The 19,664-nt window shown below is 38.2% G+C and overlaps 1 protein-coding gene across 1 annotated transcript in view; it reads left to right on the top strand.

The window, feature by feature from the left end:
- The window catches only part of FANCM (FA complementation group M), a 109,540-nt gene that overhangs the window by 33,858 nt on the left and 56,018 nt on the right, over positions 1–19,664 (top strand). The window contains exons 12-13 of the mRNA XM_036769550.1: positions 8,319–8,476; positions 16,756–16,911. Coding sequence (XP_036625445.1) covers positions 8,319–8,476; positions 16,756–16,911 — 314 coding nt within the window. The remainder of the gene's footprint in view (positions 1–8,318; positions 8,477–16,755; positions 16,912–19,664) is intronic.

The raw sequence follows: 19,664 nt of genomic DNA, 5'->3' as shown, positions 1-19,664 counted from the left end.
ACTTTGGCTTCAAAAGCTTTACTCTGTTCAAGTCCCTAATCAAATTTATACTTTATCCTAATAACTTTATATATGGGTTTCAAAATCTGTCCTAGGTGTGGAATGTGATGCCTCCAATAACCAAATAGTCCTATGAATTTTTGGGCCTCTTTCTTATTGTTGGGGATAGGAAAATCTTGAATCTTTTTGTCGAGCTTGTGGGAATATTTCTCACAGTCCTTTATTCCACTGTATACCCCAAAATTTTACAGTTTGAGCTGGTTCTTGAATCTTTGCAGGGTTAATTTCCCATCCTTTGCTTTTCGTATGCTCAATTAAAAGTATCAAACTCTTCTCCACTTCTTTTATATTTTCTTCCTGTATCAAAATACCATCTATGTAGTGGGTAAACTGTGCACCAGGTAACTTTAATTCATCCAAATGTTCAGCCACAATCCTATAACAGATAGTTGGGCTATGCAGATATCCTTGTGGCAATTGGGTAGAAGTATATTGTCGGCCCTGCCATGTGAAAGCAAACTTTTCCCATTGTTTGGAGACTATTGGGATTGTAAAGAAAGCATTGGCCAAATCAATAACTGCTTACCAAGTTCCATCATATTTCTGGATCCTTTCTCTTAAAGTATCAGTATCTGGAATAGCAGCGTACAAGGGAGGAGTCACTTTATTCAGTTGTCTATAGTCTGCTGTCATTCTCCACGTCCCATCTGACTTTCATATTGGACATACAGGATTATTCCATCAAGCGGTTGTAGGGAATAACACTCCGGCTTCAACTTATTCCTTTATAGTATTGGCAATTTCATCTTGCCCACCTGGCACACAATACAGCTTCAAAGTAATTGTTTTGGAAGGTTCAGATAAAGTGATTGGATCTATTTTAATTTTTCCCACTAAAACTGTATTAATTCCTATCTTCCTTACTGCAAATTGATATCTTCTCTCAGGTAAATTCAGAGTCATACCTTTCAATATGTTTATTCCAATGATGTATTCAGGAACGGTCACAGTGACCATGGTATACTCTTTCTTAGGCAGTTGTCCAATTTTCATCATCAGTTTAACTCATCTGGCTTATGTTTCAGCCCCTCCTAGTCCTGTGATGGTAATAGGAGTTCCATGCTTAAATTAGTCAGGGTTTCCATATATCAAGGTGGCCTCTTTCCCAGTGTTTTCACTGCCCTAGTTACAGTATTTGATCCATTTTCCAGTATATAATCAGATTAATATGGGGTCTACAATCCTGTCTCTGTGTTTCTTCAATCTGAGCTGGGGCTCAGCCTATTCCCTAGTCTCCCTGAAGGTATGACTCACTTGGATACAAGGGTCCAAGATCTGTAGGATTCGTAGGGGCAGTTCTTACTTCTCTATTCCATCTGCTGTTAAGCCCCTTATCTTGATACGTTTTGTATAGCTCAGTAGTTCGAATACCATCTATTCTTCCAAAATCTACCCCTACTCAACAAAGTAGTAAACATTTCTTTTCTTATCACTCTATTCCGGTGTTGAATCTGCTGGATATTTACCCTTCTCTCTCAAGGAAATTTATCTTTTCCTCAGTCTCCTAAGTCACTTAACTATGATATCTTTTCCAGCACCTCTGAAAGAGGGTTCCCTATTTCTTCAATTATCAGAGTCAGAATTAGGTGTTTATAAGTGGGGGGTGCCATTTTTGTAATCAGATTTCTATCAGAGACTCCTCATTTAACTTTCTCATACAGTCACTAAGTGAATACCAGGGTCTGCCTGCAGTAGGCCACATAGTATCAGCAGGATATTCTCTCTTACAAACTGTTGCAACCAAAGCTAACAGATTGGTTGTTTGGTTACCTCTTTGCAAATGATAATCCCTAAAAACTTGCTGTACAAAAGGATTCTAACTAATACTTATGAATTTCACACAATCCACAGTATCTACAGACACTCCTGTGGCCCCTTCATCACTGATTCTTACCATCCAAGATATTAACAATTCTCCTATTCTCTGGGTGAACCTACTCAAGATATCTGTGATTTCCTGCTGTGTAAAATCCTCTAACATCTCTCTGAGCATTGTATTATTGTCTTGGATTTCTTGCCTTCTTCGCTGTATGGGATGCACTTCTGTTTGAGAAGTCTGGTCTGATACTGTAACATTTTGTGCCTCTGCTTCTGATGTATCCTCCTGTGTAGATGCTCTTCCCGTCACCATGGCAACCAGAGCAGCTGCTAAACTAGACCTAGGCTGAACTGAAATGCACTCTTGACCTCCTTGGCTCCCTCTGCCTTCTAGCTGAATATACAGCAAAATCAGTAGATTCTTGAACAATAATATGTTGTCCTACTAGCTGTAATTCCCCATCTTGCTGTGGTTTGGAAGAAATATTCTCATTTGAGTTAGCAAACGTTTCAGTGAGTTCTCTCGTGATAGTCTGTCCCTGCTTTCAAATAACACGATATGCTGTGAGTAAAATCCAGCCTCGTCTAGACATTCCCTGGCTTGACTGTAACTTCATTCAGACATGTTTCCCAATCTCTAGGTTCTCCCCTCTGTAGCTTCTGTTTCCGGTCCTCACCCAAACCTGTGCCTTTAGACCATTCCCTTGCTAGGGAGGAATAAGTTACATCCTCCCATCCTGGGATTACCATTTCTTATTCTAAAGCCCCTCTACCTCCAAATAGAGATCTTATACCTTGTGATCCCATCCTATTCATCACCAACTAATGTATCAGGAAGGCAATAAACACGACATTGACGATAATTGTGAATATGCCTATGTAGTTCTGTATTGCAAAGTATGAAAGACTTTCCATATAGAAGGTAGAAAAAGTACAACATTTATTCAGACACCAGGGGACCAGATCCCATAACCAAGCACCAGCTCCCACAACCAGTGAGCCCTTTTTATCATAACAGAAAGGAACTTAAAACACAATATCACAACATGGAGCCTTGTCATCCAAAAACCTCTCCGACCCTCTCCTGGGGTCTTCCCAAAGACTCACTCGCTGACAGTCACCACAGTATGCTCGGCTATCAGAGGTCAGCTCTCTTTATCTCAGCTCTAATGGTCTTGACAGCCATAACAGCTCTTTCAGCATTTCCTGTGACACAACTTCCTCTTCCTCTCAGCAAGCTCTTCCTACCACATGTGACTTAGGCTTCCTGTGACGTAAGCAGGTCACATGGGCCTATTAATGGGTGGGAAAGATCTTCAGATCTGAATTGCTATTACAGCACTGTAGGGTAAAATGAGCAGATTCCTTATGAAAATGATTCTTGTTGCCTTTAGGCACAGGATGGAAGTGACTCCAGGAATTCCACTGTTGGCTTCTTCAGGGTTAACCAATTAGCCATCATTCTATTTAGATTAAGTTTCTACGTATCATTTCTACATTTCATTTATAATGAGAATGTCAATATTGATGTTATTCATTTCCTCTAGTGGTAATTAGATTATTGAACAATGATCTTATATATAGAATGTTAATTATGTTAATATTTACAAGTCTAAAAGCTTTTGTGAGGCTTAACACATATACCAGGGGTGGGGAACCTGCAGCCTGAAGTAAGGGGAATGAAGAAATCAGTATGCACATTGACTTTAAGAATGTAAATGGAAAGAACCCCAAACCCCTGAAACTGAATGCTGTGTATTTATAATAGCCAAGCTTGGCCCTGAAGAAGAGATTAAAAAATTGTACTTCCCTCTCTTCTCTAAAGAGACAGAGGGCTGGGATCTTGGAACTGTGTGTAAACTGTCATCTGACAGATGATGTTGGTTAGCTTTGCTGAACTGATATTTTATATTCCCATTTAAAAAATAATTCTTGGATACAAGGGATTAGTTGCTGGGTAGGGGAGGAAAGAAATATTTGGAAATGAAGGTGATGTAAAAATAAAAGATAAATTTTTTTTTAAAAAGATGAAGCATAGAATAAATTATTTTAAAAATTTTAATTATTTGCTTCTTTTGCCCTTTCACTTTGATACACATTAACTCATAGACATTGAAATCTGGCTTACCTAGTGTTGTAATTCATTATCTCTTGATTGGTTCCTGCCTTTGCTAAGCCCTGATATTACAGATGCAAAATTTTTCAAAAGTTTTTTTTGTTACTGCCTTTGTTTTTACATTACTTTCATTTTCAAAGGTATCCCTCCCCAGAACCCTGTCCTTGTTATAAAGAATAAAGAGAAAAAAAAACAGTGAAGAAAAACTGATAACTATATTAACTGAGAGTCTGACTGTATATGCATTATTCCACACGCGTAGGGCACCTCACATTCTCTGCAAATAAGGGAGGAAAGGTACATTTTCTTGTTTCTTAGGGACCAAGCTTGGCCATTATAATTTCAGATCATTCAGCTACCCTTCCACCCCCATTTACATTGTTGTCATTGTGTATTTTTTTTTTTTTTGGTTCTGCTTGCTTCACTTTGCATCAGTTCCTATGAATCTTTCCATACTTCGTTCAGTTATTCATGGCTTTTTTTCTTACAGCCAGAAAAAGTTTTATTATTTTAACATTATTCTGTAACTAAGCCAAAGAGCACATCCACAAGCATTTATTTAGCACTTATAGTGTTCCAGGCACTGTTACAAAGAAATGCAAAGCAACCAATACACTTCCTGCCCTGGGGAGAGCACATTCTCAGATATTCTGGAGATACATAGGGGATTGGGATCACACTAACATTACAGGGAACTGGAAAAGACCTCTTAAGAAGCTAGTACTTGAGCTAAGACTTGAAGGAAGCCAGGGAAGTCAGGAGGAGATGTGGAGAGAAAACGTTCCAGGCATGGAGGAGACAGCCTAAAGTTGGAGATGGAGTGTTTTCTTCCTTGAGGAATATAAAGGAGGTCAGTGTCACTAGATCAAAGAATATGTAGAGGGGGGTAAAGTGTAAGAATACAGGAGAGGCAGTAAGAGTTCAGATTATGAAGGGCTTTAAGCCATTTCTAGGATGGACAGAGAGCTGTCTCAACTGGCACAGTGGCCATGGTCTCAGATGTATCTCTGCTGAATGAGGTAACATTTTTAGAGATCTTGAACAAGGAAAAGATAGAACAGTCACTACTTAGTTCCTTCCTGGATCATTTCCCTCAAGGATTGATTTTTCTAAAAAAAAAAATTTTGTTTTAATCAGCCAGGATCCACCTTCTTACTCTCCCACTCCACACCTCCCCACACTTGCCCATTGAGAACATAGGAAAAACAAAACCCATTACCATGTATAGTTAATCAAAACAAATTTCTACATTGACCATATCCTAAAAAATATGTCTCATTCTCCATTCTGAGTTGTTATCCTCTCTTTCAGGAGGTGAATAGCCTGTTTCGTCATTAGCCCTCTGGAACTCTGGGTGGTCATTACGCTGATGAGAGTTTGGAACAATAGTATCTTATCACATTTATATACCATAACTTGCTTATCCATTCCCCAATTTGTGGGCATCTCCTCAGATTCTCCTTCTTTGCCATCCCCAAAAGAGCTATAAATATTTTTGTATATCCTTAGAATTTGTTTTGCTTAGAAGTAATCCCTTACTAAGTCCTCTCTAATTCCCCATCCCTCTTCTTCCCTCTCCCTCCTGTTTCACTGTTGAGTCAATTGTATTTCTGTATTCAGTGTTCTGTGTGTGTGTGTGTGTGTGTGTGTGTGTGTGTGTGTGTACATGATTCTTTTGAAAAATCAGTTCAGATGAGAGTGAGGTTCAGGTATCAGCTGCTTCCCCCTCACTCCTGCCTCCTTATTTTTATAGATGTTGACTTGCATACATACCTTGGTTATTGGAGATAATTTCCTAATCTTCGTTTCCCTTTCCCCACCCGCTCAGTGCATTCCTCTTCTGTCTTTTCCATTCTTTTCTTAAGATCTTCCAAGACATAACAGAACCACCTCCAGGCCTTCTTTAGTTGAACACCCTCTGTGAACCTTGATGATGTTAAGGTTCTGAGGACACACATGTCCGTATTTGAATGTAAGTACTTTATCCTTCCTTAGTCCTTTTATCATTCATTGTTCATAGGAGTTTGCTTTTTATGTTTCTCTTCACTCCTGTGTTTGTACTTCAGAGCTTCTCTGCATCTCAAGTCAGGAATGTTGGAGGTCCTCCTCATTAAAGGTTTACTTTTTACCCTATGTAGCATTATGTTCACTTTTGCTGAGTAAATTATTTTTGGCTCTAAACTTATCTATCCTTTGCATTCTGGAATATCGTCTTCCAGCTCTCTGTTTTTTATAATAGTGACTCCTAAATTGTGTATTGTCCTGACTGTGGCTCCTCAGTACTTGAATTCTTTGTTTCTAATTGTTTGCAGTATTTTTTCTTTGACCAGGATTTTAGCCATCCTGTTTCTGGGAGTTTACTTCCTGTGGTTTATTTCAGGAGGTGACTGGTTGAGTCTTTCTTCTTGTACTTTCTTGTTCTAAGAAGTATGGGCAGGTTTTTTTTTCCCTAAAGATTTTTTGAAAATGCTGTCTAGGCTCTTTTTTTTTTTTTGTCATGGAGTTCAGATAGTCCAGTGAGTCTTAATTTTTTTTCCTCCTTGACCTGTTTTCCAGGTCAGTTGTTTTTGCTATGAGATCCCTTACATTTTCTTCTATTTTTCAGCCTTTTCTTTGGACTTTGTTTTAACATTTCTTGTTGTGACATGGAGTAAATTGGCTTTTATTTGTTCCATATTAATTTTCAGGGAGTTCGTTACTTGGGCAAGGTTTTGTAGCTCTTGTGCCAAGCTATTAATTCCTTCTTCCATTGCTCTCATTTCTTTTCCAATTTTTACTTTAAGCTCTAATTTCATTTATAAAAACTTCATTTCTTTCAGGAATTCTGGTTGAGTTTATACCCAAGCTATGTTTTACTCTGAGGCAGTGCTTGTGATAAAGAACCACAACAACAGTAATAGCTAACATTTATAATGTGCCTGCTAGGTGCCATGTATTGTGGTAAGCACTTTAGAGTTATATCTCATTTAATCCCCATAATAATCCTGGGAGGTAGGTCCTTTTGTTATCTCCATTTTGCAGAGAGGGAAATGGAGGGAAGCAGAGGTTAAGTGACTTGCCCAGGGTCGCACAGCTAGTAAGCAGCTGAGGCTGGATTTGAACTCAGACCTTCCTGATTCCAGGCCTGGTGCTCTATCTACCGCCACACCTAGGTGCCTGATGATTGTAGATGTTTCAAGTCATTCTCTTCTGCATTTGTGTCTTGAGATTCCCGGCCACTATAAGAGCTTATTGTGATAGGGTTCCTTTTTTGTTTGCTGATTCCTTCAGTCCACTTCTCAACTGCAGAGGTGATGTTACAGCTGGGTTCTATGGCACTTCTGGAAGGAAGGCCTCGACTGGTCTTGTTGCTGATTTCTTGGAGTATTGAGTGTTGTGTTATTCCAGGATCTCAGTGCTCTCCAGGTGGTCTGATCCACAGCCAAGTTAATTGCCACTCCCACCTTCCCCCAGCTCTGTTGGCTGAGAATCATAGTCTCCCCTTAGGTCTGGGATTCTCGCCTTGGTTATTCCTCTGCAGGCTGGGCTAGATATTAGAAGTGAGACCCTGCTTGGTGCCTGACCATTTGAGCCACACTACTGATGCTGGCTTCTGAACTTACTCCCTTTTTTGTGCACCTGAATTCAGGGTCTCCTTACTAGGGAACATGAGCAGGTTCCTTTCTCAGCCCTGCATCTGTGACCTGGGACTGGGTAGTGGGCAACAAAGCTACTAGTTGGCACTTTTCTCCATTGTAGTGACCTGTTATGGTTGTGGCAGTGCCTCGGTAGGGATCTCCTTTTGCCACGATGCTTAGCCTCTCTCTGGGTGTTGGAGCGCCCCATGATCAGCGTAGTGTTAGCTGATCCCATCTCTGGTATCCAAAGACCTCTCTTTCTCATTATACTGAGCTGGTCTGGACAAAGGACTCACTGACTTTTTCCAGGTTTCTCTGTTAGGATTCGATGTGGTTCATTTTCTAGATATATTAGGAAGACTTTGTAGAAGAGAGCTCACTGCATTGTTTCCTATCATGCTACTATCTTGACTCCTTCCCTTTCCATATTTGTTTCTCATGGTACTAATATTCCATTGTATTCTTCTGCCATAATTTATTTACCACATCCCTAGTCATTGGCTATCTGTTTTTAATTCCTTATAACCATGCATTGTTCTGCTATGAAGAGTTTGGTATACATGGGACCACCTTCTTGGGTTATATATCTAACAGTGGGATATCTGAGTTTCTTGATTTCTTTTTATATACAGCATTATACTTTTTTGTATTTACTTTATAATTTTTGTGTCTATAATTTTATGTTTTTATTATTTTTCAACTTGTAGGAATGAAACAATGCAACTCAAAAGAACCATGGTTCTTAACAGAAGAAGAATTTAGGTCATGGAACAGACTATATAGATTAAGAGAAAGTGATGAAATTAAAGAAATAATACTGCCAAAAGCTAAGTTTGAATCTTTACAAGATGAGGAAGATGTATCAGTAAGTAGAACTTTCACATGTAATCACTTAACTAGAATGCAGGAGCCGTCTATTGAAGCCCCAGCTCTGCCGTCATCCAAGTGAATATACTTTGTCAAGTCGTTTAAACTTTGTCGACCCCAGTTTACTCCTGTAAAATGAAGAGTTTATGTTAAGGAACTTTCAAGATTGCTTGCAGCTCTAAAATTGGGTGGTTTTGTACTTTTACATTGATTCTTTGCATTAATAGAAAAATCACGTGATTAATACCTAATTAAAACAAAACCAAAAAATAACTTAATGATTAAGAAACTGTTAGGTGGCATGGTGAATAGAGTGCTGGACCTGGAATCAGAAGGACCTGAATTCAAATCCAGACTCAGACATATGCTAGCTGTGTGACCCTGGGCAAGTCACTTAACCTCTGTCTGCCTCAGTTTCCTCATCTGTAAATTGGGGATAATATCACCTATCTTTTAGAGGTTTTATGAGGATCAAACATGATAGTGTTTGTAAAATGCTTTGCAAGCCTTAAAGCACCATATAAATGCTTGGTATTGTTGTTATGAGTTCAAAAGCACTAAAATTCAGCTCAATTTGCATTTCATGCAGTGACCAAGTGCACCTTCCTGCTTTCATTGGGAGTTGGGAGGGTGACTGCGGATAATGATTGCTGCCTAGTTTGATAGAGGCTGAGTTTGTGTTTTTAGCTTTGTTTGATTTTGTTTTCGGTTAAGTTTTGTTTCAATTTTTTCTTTTGTTATGAGGGAGAGTAATGAGTGGAAGGCATATAGGGAATTGACTGATGTGAAGAGAAGTCATCAATCAGACTATAAAACCTCTGCATATTTATGTTGTGCCAGAGTCTTTTTTGATCTTCATTAAGAGTGTATATGCATGTTGTATTCTGATATGTTTGCTTAATATTATTTTCTATAAGCTAAGGATTCTTGACTTTTTAAAATATGACGAACGTTTTAAACACCAATTTTCCTGACTCTCAGATGATGATTTTTATACTTGTTAGAATTTATTGAGAAAATACATAATGCTGAAAAAGTCCTTTTAGCATGAATTTATTTTATTGTGTTTTACTTATAAGGCAGCATATTATAATGGTTAGAGAGCTGGCCTCAAAGTCAGATAAACCTGTGCCTCTATACGGCCTCTGACATGCTGGCTGCATGACTCACTCAATATCTCAGTATGCCAGACATCTTTCTCAAACTGTAAGTGCCAGAGAAGCTGCCAATTTGTATTGGTAGAGGGTTTTTCACCAAGAACTCCTTATCTATATTGATGAAATCACTGGTCTGTTAAAAGAAAAATCTACATACATTAAAAAAAATGTGCACATGTGAGAATATTATTTCTTTGATCTATAGAAGGTATATTTGCTTATTTGATAGTTTTTTTTTTTAAGAAAGTGTCTCTCTTGAAATAACTGCTGCCTCTCAGGAGCCTGCAGCCTGCAGCCTGTAGATTGGAATTCTCTCATACAAATATTTCAATATATTTTTTAATTTATTTTTTATTATTTAATATTTTTAGTTTTCAACATTGATTTCCACAAAATTTTGAGTTACAAATTTTCTCCCCATTTCTACCCCCACGCCCACTCCAAGATAGCATATGTTCTGATTGCCTTGTTCCCCAGTCTGCCCTCTCTTCTGTTACTCCACTCTGCTCCCCATCCCCTTTTCCCTTACTTTCTTGTAGGGCAAGATAGATTTCTATACCCCCATTGCCTGTATATCTTTTTCCCAGTTGCATGTATAAACAACTTTTTTTTTGAACATTTGTTTTTAGAACTTTGAGTTCCAAATTCTCTCCCTTCTTCCCTCCCCACCCACCCTCCTTGAGAAGATAAGCAATTCAACATAGGCCACACATGTATCATTATGTAAAACACTTCCATATTAGTTATGTTGTGAAAGATTAACTATATTTCCCTCCATCTTGTCCTGTCCCCCTTTATTCATTTTTTTCACTTGACCCTATCCCTTTTCAAATGTGTTTGCTTTTGACTACCTCTTCCCCCAGTCTGCCCTCCCTTCTATCACTCCCTTCTATCCCCTTCCCCCTTACTTTCCTGTAGCACAAGATACCCAATTGACTGTATATGTTATTCCCTCCTTAAGTCAAATCCAATAAGAGCAAGATTCACTCATTCCCTTTCACCTGCCCCCTCTTCCCTTCCATTATAACTGCTTTTTCTTGCCACTTTTATGTGAGATAATTTACCCCATTGTATCTCTCCCTTTCTCCTCCCAATGTATTCCTCTCTCACCCCTTAATTTTATTTTTTAGATATCATCCCTTCATATTCAACTCCTCCTGTGCCCTCTTTCTATATATATGTATATGTATATCTATATATATGTATATGTTCCCTCTTTCTATATATATGTTATGTTCCCTTCAGCTACCCTAATACTGAGAAAGGAGAATGCCAGGACCATGTGGGAAAGTTCAGCAGAAGTTCACTGGGGGAAGGGTTTCCAGGGCCTATACTCTGTCAAGAGTATTACTTAGTATTTTTAGGGCAAATTATTTTTGTTTTTTAAGGACAATATTGCTAGCAGCTATTGTGGCTATGTAAGACCAATAATACCAGCACACAGGAGGGCTGCCAAAACAGGTTCTTTGATCTGCTTTTCTAAGGAAAGCAACTTCAAGGAGTTAACAATCTCACTTTAATTAAACATATATTATTCACTTAGTTGTTGGGGGGGGAGGGATCAGCCCCCTGAACTTCAGACCAAAAACAAATTATAAATAAATCAACAGACAGACCTTATCTGATCAAATCACAATACACAGTTACTAGAGAATCACCAAAATCTGGGTTTACAAAGCCAGGGGGGCGGGGAGTGCTTATTTTTTTCAGTGGCGACCCAGAGTCTCATCGCCAACACTCTTTCAATGAGTGTACCCCCAAAAATCAAATACTAACCTTTCAGTACATATACACTGTTCAGGACCTTGAGGGCTGGGGGCCTACCATTTAGGGAATGGCAAAGTTAGTTCTTCAATCACTAGCACCAGGGTGTGGGAAAATTCTTCAATCACTAGTACCACATCATATACATTGTTTCCAATGAGTGACTCCCGAATGAATGCCTTAGTGCTGAGAAACAAAAAGGGATCCACTTTACCTGCCCCATTCAAACAAAGGCGAGACTCATTAAAGGCACTTGGTCACCTTAGCACTCAAAAAGTCCTGCCCTGATTACCATCACATGGTTATAAACCTTTTTCTTGTACTGATGCGTTTTGAGATGTTCGGGGACCCCTCAAGGACCTAAATAGAGGAAAGGGTCATTTGGAATGAATTCAGGGACTCAAGCATTCTTTAAGTTAATTTGGCAAAGGTTAATTGTAACACTAACATGGAAGGCAGAGCTCCTTAAGGAACTTGCAACCTAACAGGAATGATGCTAAAGCTTATATAGGGAAAAGTAGCGGATTTTGTGGCAAGTTTGCTAACTAGGTGATAACAAACAGCTCTGGTCACAGGGGTCATTTGCTACTGGAAACCTGGAGGGCAGGGCATGAGAGGGCTCCATTTCCTAAGGGATATGTTTTTGGTCTGTTAAGTCTGTAACAAGATAGCTTCAGGAGTTGATGTCCATAGCTTGACCTCTGGATTGTATACTGTAACTGGGTGAATCAGTACATGATAGTTCTGCTGATAGAAGATAGTCCTGTTCGTACAAGGGAGCATAATAAATGAGAGAGATAGTTTGCCTTGTTGGGGCCCACTTATGAATTATTGCTAGGCATAGTGTCCTTGGGCTGGGGAGAAAACTGTCAGGGATAGTGTTTTGAGGTTAGGGAGAAATGTGATCTTGGAAGTGGGGTCCAAGCACAAGCACCCCATCAGTACCTTTTGGAGTATTGTGCCCAATGATTTTCTTTCCATTATGTTAATTTTAGTAGAGCTTTATATAATTTTTATTTTTGGAGGGGGGAAGGCAGGGCAGTTGGGGTTAAGTGACCTGCCCAAGGTCACACAGCTAATAAGTGTGTCAAGTGTCTGAGGTCGGATTTGAACTCAGGTCTTCCTGACTCCAGGGCTGGTGCTCTACTTACTGCGCCACCTGGCTGCCCCTTGCCATATTTTTTCACTTGGGATCTCTGTGATATTGGCTAAAAAATCCTGAAAACTTTTTGGCTTCAGATTTCTTTCAAGTAGTGAGGTAAGTGGACTGGGCAGTTTTTATGATTTCTTTGATATCCAGGTTTTTTGTTTAATCATCATTTTCAGAGAGTTCAGTGATTCTTAAATTATTTCCCTTTTACTTGTTTTTCAAGTCTGTTTTTGATAAATAGATGACTAACAATTTCTTCTTTTTCAATCTTTTGGCTTCTCATATTCTTTGTTGTCTCATGTCATTGAGTTTTGATTGCTCCAGTCCATTTTTAGGGAGTCTGCTGCTTGGGTCAAATTTTCCACATTGTTTTCCAAGCTATTTATTTTCCTTCCAGTTTTTCCTCCAGAGCTTCTATTTCAGATGTAATTTCATTTTTTTAAAAAAAATTCTTTCATCACTCCTAGCCATTCTGGTGGTTCTTGTGGATAGTCCATTTTTTTCCTTTGAGGTTCTGCTTCTCTTTGTTGTGGATGCACTTTTCTTCTTTATTTACTTCTTGAACTTTTCTTAATCGGAGTGTTTCTTCATTGTGTTTGTTGTTTTCTCCTTTGTACTCATATTCTCTCTGGGATGACTCCTTTCTCAGTGTTCAGGCCGATTTACTCATGCCTTCTCTAGCTTCCCTGATGTATTCTCTCTCCTCCAACATCAGTATTTCTGGTCATATTTTTCTGAAATTCTGGGCTATGTAGAAGCTTACTTGTGTTTATCTTTTTGTTAAATTGTTCTTTCATTCGTGTGACCTTGGCAAGTCACTTAACCTCTCATTCCTCTAGGCAACTTACACTTAAATTGGATGGGTTTCAACCTATATTATCAGAGAGAATTTTCTTAACCAGGAGTTTCCTATCCCAGTGAAATTCTAGGTCCATTCCCTGCCCTATTTTAGGCTGTATAAAACATCTGTTCATGTCTGTCAGCTTCCTGAGCCATGGTAGTGTTCTTTTTTTTTATTATTTTAAATTTATTTTTTATTTTTGGTTTACAACACTCAATTCCACAAGCTTTTGAGTTCCAATTGTATCCCCCTCCCTCCGCTCCCCTCTCCCCCACAAGATGGCATGGAATCTGATATAGGTTCTACATATACCCTCACATTAAACCTATTTACACAGTAGTCAAGTTGTAAAGAAGAATTATAACAATAGAATGAACCATGAGAAAGAAGAAACAAAACCAAAAAAGAAGAAAAAAAAAAGAGAGCAAATAGTTTGCCTCAATCTACTCAGACTCCATAATTCTTTCTCTGGATGTGGATAGCTTTTTCCATCATGAGTTTTTTGGAGCTGTCTTTGTCCGTATGTCCCCCATTTCTTATAGCACAATAGTATTCCATTATATTCATGTACCACAACTTGTTTAGCCATTCCCCAGTTGATGGGCATCCCTTTGATTTCCAATTCTTTGCCGCCAGAAAAAGAGCTGCTATGAATATTTTTGTCCATACTGGTTCATTTCCAACTTGTTTGATCTCTTTGGGGTACAGCCCTAGAAGTGGTATTGCTGGGTCAAAGGGTATGCACATTTTTATAGACCTTTGGGAATAGTTCCAAATTGCTCCCAGAATGGCTGGATCATGTATTATCTTGAATGAAAAAAAATGGACATTTTACAAACGCTCAGACTTTCAAGACTTTGTTAAAAAAAATCTTCACTATGCTATTGTGCTATGAGAAATGGGGAACATACGGACTTCGTAATAACTTGGAAAGACCTGCATGATCTGATGCTGAGTGAGGGGAGCAGAACCAGGAGAACATTGTACACAACCGCAGACATATTGCTTCTGTGATAACTAACTTTGATGGACTTGGCTCTTCTTAGCAATACAAGGTTCAAAGATAGCGCCAAATAACTCATAATGGAAAGAACTATCTACATCCAGAGAACGAATTATGGAATCTGAATGCAGATTGAGGCAAATTGTTTGCTCTCTCTCTTCTTTTTGTCTTCTTTTTTGGTTTTGTTTCTTCTTTCTCATGATTCATTCCATTGGTCAAAATTCTTCTTTATAATTTGACTACTGTGTAAATAAGTTTCACGTGAAGGTATATGTAGAACATATATCAGATTCCATGCCATCTTGGCGGGGACGGGAGGGAGGTGGGGAAAACTTGGAGCTCAAAAACTTGTGGAACTGAGTAAACTAAAAATAAAAAATTAAAAAAAAATCCTCAACTTAATAGAAGAATCGACCAAGAGCAACATAAGGTACATACCAAAAAGTGACTATAAGGGGTTCGTAAGGACAGACTGTTTACCTTTTATATAACATAAAATGTATGTCTAAGATTCTTATTAATCATTGTCGAGCTCATAAGAAAGAGGGGGATGAACCTGACTATGGTATGAATTTAAAAAGTAAAACCATTTAGAAACAGCTAAAATGAGTAACTGTTTTATACAAAAGAGGTGCAAGAGGAAGAAAGGATACAGAAGATTTAGATGGGGGAGGAGGGCTGGTAGTTCTGGCAACCTACTTTCATCGGGAATGGGTTTAAGAGGGAACAATACATATATATTTAGAAGAGTATAAAAGTCTTCTAAATGTAGAAGAAACAAAATGGTAGGGGTACAGTGAGGGGGGGAGAGGACAAGGGAGGGATTTTTAGAGGGGAGAATGAGGGAATAGGTAAAAGAGGGGTATAGAAGGGTGTTTAGATCAATGGGAATGGGAGGATAGGGGAGGGATCCTTGGAGGGGGGTAGGCAAGTAATAGGAGGGCAAAGTAGTCAGTCAAGTAAAGTAGAGGAACCAGGAGGGATGGGAAACAAGAGATGCACAAATATAAAAACAAAGATTAGGAAATAAAATTAAATAAATTAAATAAAAAAATAAGCAGAATGGCTGGATCAGTTCGCAACTCCACCAACAATGTAACAGTGTGCCAATTTTCCCACATCCTCTTAAGCATTTATGATTTTCCTATTTTGTCATGTTGGCCGATCTGACAGGAGAGACGTAGTACCTTAGAGTTGTTTTGATTTTCATTTCTCTAATCAATAGTGATTTAGAGCATTTTTTCATATGATTGTAGATAGCTTTAATTTCTTCCTCTGAAAACTTCTTGTTCATAGTCTTTGACCATTTATCAATTGGGGAATGAGTTGTTGACGATATGCTTTGTTGCCCTATAAAGTAGGTGGGCACTGGTCAGTGAGTGGAGAATCCTTAGGGTTGAATGCACAAGCTGGAATGCTATGTGTGCCTTGATGGGCCCCCATCAAGGCCTGGGTGGAATTGTTTTGCCTCAACTGGCCTCCCATTGAGGCTTGAGGGGATCTAGGGGAGTGCACAAGCTATACCTGTCTTGATTTTCCCCATCGAGACATAAGGATAGTTGCCCCCACTTCTTGCCTTGTGAGAAGGGTGATTAGGGAATGCTGTAGGAGTTGGTGCTCCTATTATCAGCAACCCTCTTGTGAGAAGACTAGACTAGAATAAAGTAAGATTATTGACCCCCCTGAAGCTATCTTCCTGTCTGACCAGATCAAGAGTGAACCTATGCTAGTAGCCATCCTGTGTGCTAGTATTATCTGTCTTACAAAGAGTTACAGAACTATTAAAATAAGGTTGATGGTAATTGAAAGTACATTTAAAAGAGAATGGAGCCAGTATAGAGTGAATGGTACCTAAGTCCACTCTTCTGATTGTTAGCTAAAATTCATTAAACTTGGCCTTTACTTCTCTTGGCTGAAAATTCTGTTATGCTATTCCTTCATGACCCTCAAATATAAGTGAAGAACCTTGAATTCCTTGCTGTGGTTCTGGACCAAAAATTACCATTTACTTATAATCCCAAGGTCATTCTTAGTCAATCAGAATGTCTTCTAATGTTTGGAGGTTTTTTTTGGTATTCTTTCCAAATTCCCACTTTGTCTTTTGGCTAATGTGATAACTTCTATCCATAAAGGTATTGGTGGTACAAAGATCAATTAAATATGCAACTAAAGTTTTTGCCATTTTTTCAGAAAATTAAACTTGAAACCTAATTCTCTCTACTTTTCCCTACCTCTGAAAGAAAAAGTTAATAAAGAGTTCATTGTAGTAAAAAATCGGGTAATTTTGCTTTGGGATTTTATCAATGACCTGAAAAACCTAAATTTTAATCTGTAACCTTTGTGCATTTCATTCTTAACTTAGAATTGTGAATCAAGACCTGGAAGTTATCAGCTGTCTTTGTCTGAGTGGAGCATTTGGCAAAATCGTCCTTTTCCTACCCATCAAGTTGACCATTCTGATCGCTGCTACCACTTCATAAGCATTATGAAAATGATAGATCAGCTAAGAAACGAAGAGGTATGGGTTCGAATATAATATTTTCTTCTTCCTCATAACTTCGGGCATGTTAAAATGGATATAATAATTTTATCTTCATTCGTTTTAAACTGAGGTCAATAGATAATTTTATGGATTAGAGAATTAGATTTTTTTTTTCTTTCTCCCCTGTAACTTCTATACTATATAAGGTAGAAAGAAGGATAGGTGTGGGTAGAAGGAAAAAAAAGATAGTTATTTGAAAATGTGAGTAGATAGATACACATACAGCACAACACTATATTTACTAGTAACACTGATTTTAGTAGATTAAATTATTAAATTTGCAAAGCTAATTGAACTCTGGTGCAGTTTAGAATTCACTTAAATATACTAAAATACATCTTGTAATGTCAATCTTCAGAATTTTTGCCTCCTTGTTCAGTATCATGGTTAATCTTTATTGTAGTTTTTGCTTTTTCTATGTATTGTTTTTCATATTCCTTGCTATTGTGTCTTACCTAGGATATCTTTTACTTTTCAAATTAATATATACTTTAAGCAAATATAGCATAATTTTGATTTTCCGATTGTTCTTCTACAGAGCCTTAACTTTCTTTAGAATAAATTCCCCTTGTGCACTTAAAATAGTTCATTTACAGAAAACTTACTTACATTTAACTTTTCCAGAACATATTTGCTGTGTAAAGCAAATGTCACTTTCTCCTGCTTAGTCTCTTGATTTACATTTTTATGCATTAACTTTTTAAAATTAAGTTTCATTTTATTTTAAAATTAAATTTAAATTAGCTTATTTTTTCTCCCCGTATTCTCTGAATATGGGGGGAAAAATGAAAATCAAATTGTTGTAACAAATATCCATAGTCAAACAAAACATGTCCACATGGGTCATGTTAAAATAACAATGTATAACTATTACTGTTTAATTAGTCCATCACCCCTCTGTTGAGAGCTGGATATCATTCTTTATCATCAGTCTTCCGGAGTCATGATTGGTTATTGGCTAGACTAGAGTTTTTACTTAAGGCTTTCAAAGGTTTTTTTAAACATTTTTATAATGTAAATATTAAGTCTTCCCAGATTTCTTATACCTCTTTAGTATTCCTTTAAATTCACAGACTGTAATTTATTTAGTCATTCCTCAACTGATGGTCACCCCCTTAGTTCGAAGCTCCTATAAATATTTTTGTATATATTGGTCATTTCCTTCTTTTTTTTGATTTCTTTGGCTATAGGCCTAGTAGTGGTGATGGTCAAAGGGTATATAATAATATACCTTTGTTCATTTTTTATTTTATTAATTTTATTGTTTTTAATCTGGCTAGATAGAGGCTTATTTTTTATTAATCTTTTCAAACATTTTAAAATTTAAACTTAAATCTTCTTATCTTTATTTTGTTTTGCCTAGAATGTACTTTACAGGACATTTCTTCCAACCTCTTCATTTTATACATAAGGAAACTGACTCACTCACACAACCACCACCCCAGTTCAGTCCCTGAATCCTAGACTGTTGGAGTTAACCTCCTAATTGGTCTCCCAGTTCCACTCTCTCCCCATTTAATCCATCTTCTGCACAGCCACTAAAGTGGTTTTCCTAAGCACAGGTCTGAACATGTTATCTCCTTTCCTCTTTCCCCCCTACTCAGTTAATTTTAGGGCACAGGTGAGGAACCTGCTGCCTTCAGGCCACATGTGGCCCTCTAGATCCTCAAGTGGGGCACTTTGACTGAACCCAGAAGTCACAGAACAAATCCCCTTAATGAAAAGATTTGTTCTGTAAAACTTGGACTCAGTCAAAAGGCTGCACCCAAGGAAGGCCACATGTGGCCTCGAGGCTGCAAGTTCCCCACCCCTGCTCTAGGGGCTCTTCATTATCTCTAGCATCTAATATAAAATTGTTGTTGGCATTAAAGCTTTTCACAAGCTGTTTCTTTCCTACCTTTCCAACCTTCTTACATACTTTACTACCTCCCATATGCTGTCTAGTCCAGCCCTGCTAGCTTTTTGTAACAACGTCACTTGTTGCTACTGTAGCTGTGTAAGACCAGCAACTCCAGCACAAAGAAGAGCTGCCAACACAGGTTCTTTGATATGCTTTTCTAAGGAAAGCAGCCTTAAGGAGTTAACAATCTTACTTTAATCAAACATACATATATCATTCACTTAGTTCAGGGGGAAAAACCAGCACCCTGAACTTCAGAGCAAATATAAGCAGAGAAAATATAAACAGACCAAATAACACAAATCAACAGACAGCTTCTAGCTGTCTGACCAAAGCTATACATACATAGTTACCAGAGAGAGAGAGAAGCACCAACATCTGGGTTTTCAAAGCCAGGGCCCTTCTTAAGGGCTACCCAGAGACTCCATACCAACACTCTTACAATGAGTGAGCCCCAAACAAAATGCTAACCTCACAGTATATATACCCCTTTTCAGGGTCAGAGAGCTTCACACCTCTTGTGGTTTTCACACTTCTTGTGACCTAACTAGCAAAAGGATATAGGCCCTCGTACAAACAAAGGCAAGACTCAGTCAAAGGCATTTGGTTGCCTTAGGGCTGAGAAGCACTCCAAAAAAAAATAACAAAAAGTCCCACTTTGTTTGCCATTGTGCTTTTTGCTCTTTATTCCTGAGTACCAATGCTCCATCTCTTGTCTTCTTGCTTTTGCATTAGCTGTCACCCATCCCTGAAATGTTTTCTCTTTTCATTTTTATCTGTTGAAATATCCAGTTTCCTTCAAGACTCAGCCCAAGACTCACATTCTTTA

Source organism: Trichosurus vulpecula, chromosome 8, assembly GCF_011100635.1.
Source record: "Trichosurus vulpecula isolate mTriVul1 chromosome 8, mTriVul1.pri, whole genome shotgun sequence".
Lineage (NCBI taxonomy): Eukaryota > Metazoa > Chordata > Mammalia > Diprotodontia > Phalangeridae > Trichosurus > Trichosurus vulpecula.
The sequence above is the reverse complement of the archived record's forward strand: the minus strand, read 5'-3'. Positions and strand labels throughout refer to the sequence as shown.